This window comes from Chelmon rostratus, chromosome 13, assembly GCF_017976325.1.
Source record: "Chelmon rostratus isolate fCheRos1 chromosome 13, fCheRos1.pri, whole genome shotgun sequence".
Taxonomy (NCBI): domain Eukaryota; kingdom Metazoa; phylum Chordata; class Actinopteri; order Chaetodontiformes; family Chaetodontidae; genus Chelmon; species Chelmon rostratus.
The window spans coordinates 19,924,635-19,936,766 of record NC_055670.1 but is presented as its reverse complement, the minus strand read 5'-3'; the positions used below and the strand labels follow the sequence as shown (position 1 = coordinate 19,936,766).

The window sequence follows — 12,132 nt, the reverse complement described above, 5'->3', positions numbered from 1 at the left end:
AATCTTACAAACAACAGTTAATTATAACAATATAAATATCTTGTGCAAAGCACGTAGAGCGAAGAGGCTCTTTTGACAGTTTGCCCAACACTGACTAAACAATCTTCATCTCTTAAATCTCTTAAATTACTTGAGCCATCAGAAAACTAAAGGTTCAATGAATCTTCCAGTTAAATATTCCCACAAGAGGTTCAGTTACTAGAAAAAAGGGAATTTCAAAAGCAAGCATTAACTTTAAAAACCTGTACTAATGGTCCTGTGAGGGATACGAACACGTTCATTTACAACGTGCAGTTCAGTGAGGACCCTCTGAAAACGAACACGGAGTGGCATCAGCTCATGTTGCTGATTTGAAAAGCAGAGAACAAGCTGTGTTACATGAGCTAACTCCATGACGAGGTCCTTATCCTGTATTAATGTATGCAACATTCCTGCTAGAGTGCAGCTCTATCATTTTTTTTTAAAAACAAGAGACTGCTGCCAAAATAAAAACACTATTGAATTTTGCTGCTCCAGTTCAATAAAATACACAGACACCAAACTAACAGCTGAGTTTTGAAGTCACAGAGTTAAAAGAAATGAATAAAAGACCAGAGAATCCACTCATGACGACTTTGACAACTACTGATTGTGCATATGCCAAAGTACGTTTCGGTGGGAGAGCAGGTCTCGGAGTCAGGGATCGGTTTTCAGCCCGGGTCTGAGTGTGTGTTCCCCAGGGAGGGGATAAGGTGAGTTCCTGGCTGAGTGAGGCCTCCAGAGACGCTCGGAAAGACATTCAGACTACACAGATTTAATTAGAGGCTTCAAGGAGAAAAGGGGAGAAGAGAAAAGAGCAGTGAACAGTGCGAAACCTTTACTTTTTGGACCCCCTCATACAAGGCTAAGGAGAAGGAGCAGTACCTTGGTAAGGAGGCATACTGACGTTCCACCTCTTCATAACGTGGTGCCAACCGATGATCCGTCCCTCTGCCCGGCATCTGGTAAAGACAGACAGCTGGTTAGTTTGTGACCCACAGAGCCTAAATTATATATTTCCCTGCCTCGAGTACTAATAAACTGCAAAACTGTGAGCCCGAGCATGTGCAGCCTGCACCCACAAGCCCCTCGCTCTCCTTACATGTGTGTCTGTGACTGTGTGTTTGTGATACCGGATCGACAAAGGCTAGCTATTAGGGATTTAGAGTTTTGGTCTTCTAAGTTTATTTGGGGGGGTAGACGAGGTCTCCATCCCAGATTAGGTTACTTCAGAACGGGATGGAGTCGTCTCGCTCACACACACACACACACACACTCAAACACACAAACAGAGTGGCACACACACTGACTCAAGTCTCATCTCCATCTTGAGGAAAAAAAAGATTAAGTCAAGCTGCTGACAGTTCAATCTCTTCTGCTTCCTCTCTTACTCTTCATCTCACTGGTTCTCTCTCTCACCCTCACATCATGTTTTTTTCTCTTCTTCCTCTTGTTCCCATTCCTCTCTCTCTCTCTCTCTCTCTCACACACACACACACACACATACAGAGCCCCTCTCTCAGAGATTATCCGGGGCTATTCAGCGGGGAGATTCCAGCTGCCGCGGCGCTCCTTAAAGAAGCCGACTAAACCCCAAACGTCAACAAGCTCCATTAACACACACGCAAATACAAACACGCACACACGTGCAGACGCATACACACTACCCATTTTCTCTGTAAGACACACTGAATATTGTAAATGAGACTCACTTTAACATAACGTGGGGCGAGAGAGAGAGAACGATTCAGGTGATTGAGTGTTGTGACTTACTGTTTGTGCAGCATTGTAAAGTCCCTTCAGGGTCTGTGTAATGCTGAGTCTCTGAAAATAGCCCATCAAATGTAGCCTATCGCACCATTGCAACTGCAAAATGGTGCTTTTGTTGATAATAAACATTTCTATCAGATAAAATTGCATAACACATAACTATTCGTCCAAGTACACTGTTGCACCTCTGACAACAGGACAACGCAGTGTGTCATCTGCACATTTTGGAGCCACGGTGTGCTGTAAAAGTAGGGTTTACCATGAATAACATGTGGGAGAAACTGTAAAAGAGATCCATTAAATCCAACAGATAATGGAAGGAGAGCGGAGTGTATGTGTGCGTCCCAAGTGGTGAAGACAAAAGGTTGAAGGTTTGATAGGAAACTAGGTTCTCTTCCCCCCTCAACTCAGGGTAATATTGTCAATGAAAAAGGTGCTGAGAATTAGATATTACAGACCACAGCTTTTTCTTCTCTCTCTGCATGCCAGGGAATGATGCCAGGAGGCATATAAAACAGATTTGCTAGTCCTGCTTTCTTTTGAACACCTGTCTTTATAGCTTCAATATCTCAGGTAGAGAGAGAGAGCGGGATATTAGGTGGGAATAGAGAGGTGGAGCGAAAAGAATGAAAAGGCATTAAATGGAGAAGAAAGGAAGAAAGAGAGATAGAGTGAATGAGAAGTAAATGAGTTAGAGAGAGCGGGCGAGAGAGATATAGAGAGGAGGAGGGATATTATGAAGCTATTGAGAGGTGGCAGGCAGAGAGAAGGGATGAGAGGTGAATTATAAAACACGGGAGTGAATGGGGTGAAGACGAGGACAACAGAGCGGAGGGCTGAAAGGGACACGGACGACACAATTTAAACAAGATGTTAAAAGAGGGAGCGAGAGACGGCGAGAGGGGGAGCGTCCGGGGGAGACTGACAGGTGGGAGAGATGAGCAACAGGGCTGAAGAAAAAGCAAAGAGTCGTGAATGGAGAGAAAATGAATGAAAGAGGGAGGCAGGTGTCAGACAGATGGGGGAAGGAAAGGATCGAACAGCAAGGCTAGGTAGGTTTTAGCAAACATTACTCAAACAGGAGTAAACAATGCACTTGGGGACTATTTCATATGCGTTTGGTGCAGTATTTACGGCGGTGGCATGTGGGATTGATTTAAAATAAACGACAGTTCACGGTATTGGTATTTGGTACATGGTATTTTTGGACGATGGAGGTCTGCGGCACAAAGGAATAAGATATATCAGGCTTTGGCTACACAGGCAATACTTGGATAAGTTTACTATTGGTTTTTGGCCTTTTCAGGGGATTTGCATGCAACAGGGAAGCATATAGAATATTGCGAGGCTTGTGCTTTAAAAGGCAGTGGATGGTGAACCTATAAGGTGCCCTCTTCCAGACAGACAGACAGAGTGAGAATATAGTTTGGAGCTCTTCTGCTCGAGTGTCTTTGTGTGTTTCCATACACATGGATTAGGTGGAGGAGATTACCGTGTGATGCCACAGACTGAGTAAACACAAACAGATGAGTGTGTAGTGGATGCGCATATGTGTGTGAAGTGAGGCAGAGTATAGAAAGCAAACAGATATCTCCATCTAACCACACACAAACAAAGTGGTACATAGTGAGGGTGTTGGAAAAATGTTAGCTATCGCTTGATATTCCTACATTTGCTCACGAGCAACACTTTCACTAACTTACTGCTCTGTGTGTGTACACATCTCTGAGTGTGTGTTTGTGGTACAGCTTTGATACTGTTCTGTTTATAGAAGCAGCAAAATCAGTTTGGAATAAATACAAGAATCAGAGAGTTTTTGATTGATAGAAGAAGCCCGGGTTGCACAGCACATACACCAGACAGCACACACACTGATATAATGAGGCCACAAAAATAATTTGTGCAAATCTTCATCATTTAGTTTAGATGAATATAATGAAAAGTATTCATATGCAACAATAAAACGAATCCAGCTTGTGTGTACATTTTGCAATTCGAAAACTATTTTTGGCCAACAAAGTTCTTCAGAAAGATGCTTATAGCTGGAAATGATTCAATCCTAAAACAACTCAGCCGGAGCTAAAAGGGGTTAATTAGTGAACAGAACGACTTGCTGTGTACAACTATAGCTGCCTGTTTTAGCCTGTCTATAGCTGTGTGCAAGTGTGTGTGTGTGTGTGGAAAAAGAGAGAGGGAGAGAGAGGGAGAGAGGACACAGCGTGGCCATAGAAACAGGCCTTCACAAGCAGAACAGGCTACCCAGGGTGGCCAGGCTGTGTTCACTTAACGAGAGGCTGAGACAGAATCTCTCTTCTTACTGTACCGTGAGACACATGAGGATTTGAGAGAGGTTTTCTTTGAAAAATAAACAATATATTTATAATGGGTTTATCCGTCTCCCTGGTCCCCAGAAACTGCCCCATCCGTGTGGGGAGGGAAGTCAGTGTGCAGTATTAGCTGCAAAATATGTTGACTGTTATTACACAATAAGAGGAACAAGCTGTATAGTAAACATATGTGAATGATTACATCTGTACAGATTTGGTTTGTTTGAAGTGCATCTATTTAGTTTTTCTTGTGTAAAATGTTATTATTCTGTAATATGTCATTTAGCTTTGGCAATAATTTCACTTGTTCAGTCATGTCGATAAAGCTTATTTGAATTTGAAAAAAAAGAATTTGTGTGTGTGAGAGACAGAGACAGAGAGAGAAAGAGAGAGAGAGATGTTAAATGTTAGCAGACACTCAGAAGTGTGACAGGAGTACAGTGCAGGGCAAACACTGTGACAGCTGAGCTTGCGTCGAACATACTGCACGCACCTTCTTTTTCAAACACACACGCACACACACACCTGTACCAGCACGTGCACAAAATCCATCTCCCTCAAAACACACGCGCAATCTTTCTCTTTCAAGTGCAGCCACTGTACACACACACATGCATAGTCTCCCCCCCCCCCCCCCCCCCCCCCCCCCCTCCCCAGGCACCCGCACACACACATTTAAACACACTCCCTCTCACTCACAGAGGGCTGTGGCAGTGCTGTAGTGCACTGGTTGGGGTAATGGTCTAGTGAAAAACCATTTCACGGCATAGCGAGCAGAGGAGAGGCAGAGAGGAGAGCGCGGAAATCAAGCAGAAGAGACTGATACTGAAGGGAGAGAGAGCAGACACACACACACAGAAAATGACACAGACACACACTCACAAACACACACTTACGTAGGCACACACACTGTAAGAGGGGCTCATCTCTCTCCTTTCAACAGACCCTTCAATTTACCCATAAAACAGACCACCCCATCACTTTCAGCACTGACACACACACACACACACACACACACACACACACACACACACACACACACAGTCTTTCTCCCTCTATCTTACAGTCATGTTGGTCTAACTTACACACAGACACACAATGACTCAAACGTCACATCCTTTTCACCCGAGCTGTTTCGAGGATTTCAAGGGATTTTGAGTTTTTAGTAAATGAGACTATTTAGTACTACGTTAAATGTCTCTTTTCGTCTTTCACGTCGCTCTTCAACTCTTGTTATGCTCTTCTTCATCATTCCCCTCCTCTCCCTGCCTTCGGACTCTCTCACCTCCCCCTTTCATCCTCTCCATGCCCACACCTCATCTCTTCCCTTCATTAACCAGCTCTCCTTAAGTGAAATAAAGGGTTCCTGTGAGCACTTTATGTTAAAAACCTCCTCCCTAACCTTCACTCTTAATTAAGAATTCCTGTTTCTGCTACACCCTTAATGCTGTTGTCTTACTCCATCCTCCTTTCTCCTTTCCATGCATTCATCCATCACTTACCCTTGAATTTATAAATCTCTTGCTCTCTCCATTTATTCTCACCCTTCTCCCACATCTCGTTCCCTATTGTCTTTCTCTACCCCGTCCCTTCCTAAAATCAATGATGACAAAGAGGAACAGTATAATCTCTTTCAGTCACTTCTGTTCCTTTCAATGTTCTGTTCCTTCCTAAACCCCCTACCGTTCATCCTCTCTTCTTCTGTACAACGGATAGAGGGAGGGGGAGGGCCCTCTCTTTAACAATCCCTTACCTTCCTCCTGCCATATGTTTCTTTTACTCTCAGTCCATCTGTCTTTCCCTCACTCACCAATGTCCTTTTCTCCTTCCAGAAATCAATGGAAAAAGATTCTGGTCCCCTTCTATCATCCCTCCATCGTGGCCCCCTCCACCCTGCCTCCCACCCATGTAGAAATCGATGAATAAGGGAAGGCTGGTTCTAATCCGTATCAGTCATATCGTTCTGCACAGCCAGCACTTTAGGCTGACTCAATTAAAACACAGCTCTGAGGAGGCTGCGATTTCTGTGTGTGTGTGTGTGTGTGTGAGTGTGTGTCATTTCTGCTGCCTGTGATACACCTAATGCCTGTGCATTGTGTTAGGGGAGGGCCACCTGAAGAAGCTTGTCTATGATCGCAAACAGCAAAAGACAATGACTAAAAAACAGTTTGGACTTGAGTCATAAAAGGGATCTCAGACGAACGACATGATCTCCTCTCCGATCAAAGTTAAAATAATGCAAAGCGCGATAAAAACTGGCGTGTACGTCAACCACCCCGTAGTCCTTCTTCATAAGACACCACAGATCTCAAACCCTGATCACTTGATCCATGTTTGGGTGTGTTGGCAGTACAGGACAAACTACAGTCGTCATGCATTCTGCTGCATAACTAAACAGTTGGTGGCTGAACTTCTCTTTTTTTGTTCAGTTTTGTTCAGTTTTTCTACTTTTAACTTTCAGTTGACAGAAATGGTAATTCCTATGCACATGTTTTGAGTTTACTCAGCTTCAGGGCCAGCAAGTTGTGCAAGTTGGAGTAAAATTGGCTATGTGTAACTACATAGGTTTTCAGGGGATGAAATATTCTGTAGAAAGTTAATTTTCATTACATTGTGTCTGCATACTTCAAATTTTAAGGTCAGACATACAGAGCCACATTTAGAATTTTCAAACTTTTTATTCCCTCAAAGCCTATATGGTTTCACACAGCCGATAATACTCCATCTAAAGAATAATTTAACATAATACAGTTCATGCAGCACATTTCCAATGACATATCCATAAAATATCAGACCCCATTTTTCAAATTAGCCTTTTTTTTTTTTGGAAAAGCCTTCCAGCTTTCACTCAAGTTTGTCACTCTGTGTAAAAACTGCTCCAGGTTTTTAGAAAATTACAACAACGCATGGCACTGTGCTATTAGTCAGATTTTGTCACAGGTTGATATCAAAGGCCATTCTTTGTGATTACTTCACCCCAGGCATGCTCGTAATATTTCAGACGGATGGAGAAAGATTTAAGTACACGCACACAAAGGAAATCCATACACACACAAATATATATCACACTTTTGCACATCAACATTCTATCTACTGATAGATGAATGCATCCTGTTAGTCTAAACAGATATAATATGTTATCTTAGTCACTAGTGAGGGAGAACAACATATTACACCTGTCTCCTGTGTGTGAAGCGAGCTATGCTCTGGCTTTTTTAAACACATCAGAAAGAAATCTAACGCCTGCCTTTTTTTCTTTTTATTGGTACCAGATGTCAATTTGTATTTTCTCCTCCTTCATTTCCTTTCCAAACTCACATCAAATTTAGCAACTGCCACTCATGAACACTCGACATGCAGTGAGTTGTGATGGCATCCACTTGCACTCAAGCAGCAATAAACAAGAAGACGGTAAAACAAGTTCATTCACCCTGTTCCTCCTCACACACTCCATCTTTCCTTCTCCCCGCTGCAGGCCAACCATACATACTTCCTCCCGTTCATTCATTCCCAGCTCTCCATCACAGCATCCAAGTCTTTGTTTATTCTTCCCATTATAACTCCCCATCCATTCATCTAATGCTATATAACATCCCTCCGTCGATCCATCCATCCATTCATTCTAGAGGAAGCAGTAATTGCAGAAGCTGGTGAAAAGCCATCCATTTTCTCAGGCTAATTACTACACCCTCTTAACAAAGCAGAACTAAAGGAAAGAGTACACTCACAAGAACATGCTTATTCACATTGTCACACAAGTTCACCTCTGCACACACACTCAGCTTTTCAAATGGGGCTGTTGCATAGTTCATCACTCTTCTAATGAGTCCGTGTTGACCACACAGGAGACAGAGGCGCCACCAAAGTCAAAAGTTAATCAGTTAGATATGCATCTGCATCATAGGTTGGTAGTTAGCATAGGAATAATGAATAACTAAACCTGTAACTGTCTTCAATGACCTAAACCTTTTCTGGATGTCTGCTTTGTTAAAAGGATACTTTGGGACAGTTGGGGAAATATGCTTATTCCATTTACCAGAATTAGATGAGAAGACTGATAGCGTTCATACATCTGTCCATTAAATATGAAGCTGCAGCCAGCAGTTGGTTAGTGTAGCAACAGGTGGAAACAGCTAGCCTTGCTCTGTCTGACGATAACAAAATAAACCAGCCAGCCAATCAGCATTTTTACAGCTCACTAATTAAAACCTTATATCTTGTTTGTTTAATCTGTAAAAAAAAAATAAGTAAAAACGTCAACTCTTATGGGTGGGGGGCTGGGGGTTATGTGCAGGACTATTTCTTGGCTGGTACCAGTAACTTCTCGGAATCTCCGCTGGTTGCCTGGCAACTGCTTCACTCAGCCCCCAGTAAAATAGGGAATTGACATTTTTGCATTTTGGTTTTTAATAACGGATAGAACATGCTAATTAGTGAGCTTAAGAGGTGCTTGTAGTCAGATTGTTGCACGTTTGGACAGATGTTTCCTTTGTTTCCAGTGTTAATGCTATGCTAAGCTAACAGGCTTCTGGCTGTAGTTTCATATTTACCATACAGGCAGAAGAGTGGTGTTGATCTTCTCACCCAACTCTCTTCCAGGAAGCAAATAAGCATATGTATTGCTTTAAAAGGGAAAAAAGACAAATACACAGCATGTTCATACACTACATGAGTAAGCTAGCTCAGAATGAATAAGAAAATGACTATAATAACAACTGAGTTATAAAAATAATGCTTTGTCCTTTCTTCTTTTAGCTTTAGAACAAAATATGCTGGACTTGTATTCACCTGCTTGCAGCATTGTGATCCATCTCTGGAGGAACAGAGATGTGTCTGCTGTAAGTGGGTGGTGTTTAGAAAACACAGTCAGAGCTGTGGGCTGCAGAGTGAAGTTTCAAAACCAGAAATCTCAGCACCTGGCAAAGTAATCGCTGATTCATTGCTATTGATCAAGCACCTTGTGAGACCTCTGAGCAGACGCACACCATTTTGGTCACTTTGTGCTATTGGACTGTAAAATCTCACTCGGCCCTGCGGAGAGACACGGAGACAGACAGCCATAAGAGCGAGGGTGATAGACAGCACAAGTCAAAGTCTCTAAAGCGTAAGAGAGGCAGAGAAAGATAGTGAAAGAATAAAATAATCATGGGCAAATTTGCTTATTTGTTTACAACACCAAAGAGGCACAAAGCGTCTTTATTCACAAACCTCCTCCTACTGAAATGTCAGCAAAGCACTAGAATAAAGGGCTAAGAATTAAGACTGGTGCACAGTTAAATGTCACAGCGCTGTTGAGCCTCTCATACAATTAAGACCACAGAAGGTCAATTTTCCCCAAAGCACGCAGCTCAGAGCATCTCCCATGAATGCAGCGATTAATACTACTTAACGCACAGCATATCCTGTTTGTTTAGTGTGGGACTGCGAGGGAGTGGAAGTGGCTGCATATTATGTTTGTGTGTGTTTGGATGCGTATCAGTACGTAGACCTATCAATCACATTAATACCTTTTCTTTTTTTAAAATGGCATTTAAAAGTTATCGGGCAGGTGGCATGCCAGCAGGCTTGCTGTCGACAGCAACAGATATGCTGACATGTGTTTTGTCTCTTGGGATGGCAGTGCATTAGCTCCCATTATTCCCTGGAGATTTGTCTTAACAATAACTACTGCCTGCCTAAACCCAGTCCATACCCTAATCCTTACCCTAAATACTGCCAGAAGCCTGGTTTTAACTCCTAATTTTTTTTTGTTTGGTTCATTTGGTCAGGATTAAGTCTAAGTTTAGGTTGGCTACTGAATGAGAGGTAACTCATTCCCTGAACATCAATGCTATTCAGTCCCAAATGGGGAAAATCAAAATTGGGCAACTGACAGCAAATCATGCTGCACTTTATTGTAACTTAGATGTGCAATTATCTTGTATGGTGTTCTTAAAGTGCTCACAAGGAAGTAACTGATTATGAGAGTAATTAGCTGATGCATAAACAGTGATGTAAATATGGATGTACAGATCAAACAATTGCTTAGCAGTAACAGTAGTTTATCTGTGAATCTTAAAATCAGATATCGACTCGCACACACGTCTGCGGTTGGTCTGCTTTTCCCTTTCTCACTGCAAACTTCACCCAGGTCCAACAAAGACCGCCCCCAGTTGTGACAGCTTTCACACCAGTTTGAGAACAGAACCGAACAGATCAGGTGTGGGGTCTGACTTTTTGTCCACAAATAGGAATTGAGTCCCCATAATGTGAATATGTTCACATATTTTTGTTGCCACTACAAGATTGATGACACACACACACACGCACACTCACACACACACACACCAACAAAAAATATGGAAATAGGAGCTAGCTGTGCACATTTTCAGTTCCAAATGCAGCCGTAAGTGTGTGTATATTATTATATATACTTATATATGTTAGGAAGAGGGAGTGAGGAAAGTGAGGGAAAGAAATAAAAGCAAGCGAGAGAGAGAGAGAGAGAGAGAGAGAAAGACAGAGAGAAGAGTGGAAACAGCAAGTGTGGTGGGAGAGAGAGAGAGATGGGGATAAATAAATGATAGTAAGAAGTAAGGTAAGGCGATAGCAGAGGGGATAGGATTAGTCTCTGCTGCAAAGCCTTTGGAGGAATACACACACACACACACACACACACACACACACACACAGAGAATTCAGCTGTGCACACACATCCATGCAGTGACACATACAGTATTATACATGCAGTAAAAAAATAAAATAATAGACTGAAGACACATACGTACAAACAACACACACACACACACACACACACACACACATACAGGTTTACCCAATCCGTAGTGTTCTTAACAGTTAAGCTTGTCCTTGAAAGTGCAAGGTGGGGAGTTGATAAGGGGACAGAGAGAGAGGGAGGGAGAGAAAGAGTCAGGGGTGATGGCATATATAGAGGGACAGAGAGAAGGATGAGGAGAAGGGAAGCTGAAAAAGTGAAGGAAGATAATTTGGTTTCCTCTAAGCCCCCTCCCTGCCACCCAGATAGTATATTCCTCCACCGCCCCACTCTCCATCTATGTCTCTCACTCCTTCTCTCTACCCCAAACTTCCCGACTTAAAAAAGTTCCCCTTTGAGGATTAGGGGGAACAAAGAAAGGTGAATTCCAAGGAAGTCTGAGGGAGTGGGAGAGAGGGAGAAGTATGGGGGAGTGAAAAGAGGTAGGGGTTAAAGGGGAGACAATTTACCTGACAGAGACGTACAGATGATGGGAGAGAGAGGAGAAGGGTAAATTCCTACCCCGTCTGCCATTTTTATAATGTCAGCGCCTTAGGTAGGAAAATCTGTGCTGGGTTTTTTATTTGTGGATATTATTTATTTATTTCTCTATGATATCTCAGGAGCAGGACTTAGCATAAGAGCATATGCACCTCAGAGCAGCGCAGCCACCTTTCCGCTGCGTGTCGGTGTGAGAGAGAGACCGTGTGCATGTAAAAAACCTGAATACGAGTCTGAAAATACACTTTTTCGCGCCCCAGTGTGTGCGGCGGTGGGAGCAGGTGGCTACTGTGGCAGGTTAGATGGAGCTGTAATAGGATGAAAGTGACACTTTATCTCTCTGGCTCACTCACACACTCTCTTGCTCTTTCAGGTGATTGGCTGCAGTCAGGGGGTAGTGATGGCCCCGGCGTATTTTTGATTCTTTCCCACATTTCTTATCTCTTCTAATCTCATGAAAGTCTTGACCTCCTCTCTCCGATTGTCTCCCTGTGTCATACTGTTCTAGTCTCAACATGTTTTATATCTTGTCCTGAAGAATTATCTTTTTACACCAATAATGTGTAAACAGAGATAGAAATCAGATCAATATTTTGGATTTTCATTGAATGAGAAACACACAAAATGCTTGTCAAACATAACTGACAGTTGGTAGGTAGAAGGCAAATATACATAAAATTTGTATGAAACAAGAGAAATGTATGGTTTTTGTGTTTACGTGATAGGAATGGCCGTGTTTATGTGAAAATGGAGGCAGTATTT

The 12,132-nt window shown here is 42.6% G+C and overlaps 1 protein-coding gene across 3 annotated transcripts in view; it reads right to left on the bottom strand.

Moving 5' to 3' along the window:
* The window catches only part of pard3bb (par-3 family cell polarity regulator beta b), a 205,779-nt gene that overhangs the window by 20,913 nt on the left and 172,734 nt on the right, over positions 1-12,132 (bottom strand). For all 3 annotated transcript variants that reach the window (XM_041950832.1, XM_041950834.1, XM_041950833.1), the window contains one exon: positions 904-980. In XM_041950832.1, the coding sequence (XP_041806766.1) occupies positions 904-980 (77 nt within the window). The remainder of the gene's footprint in view (positions 1-903; positions 981-12,132) is intronic.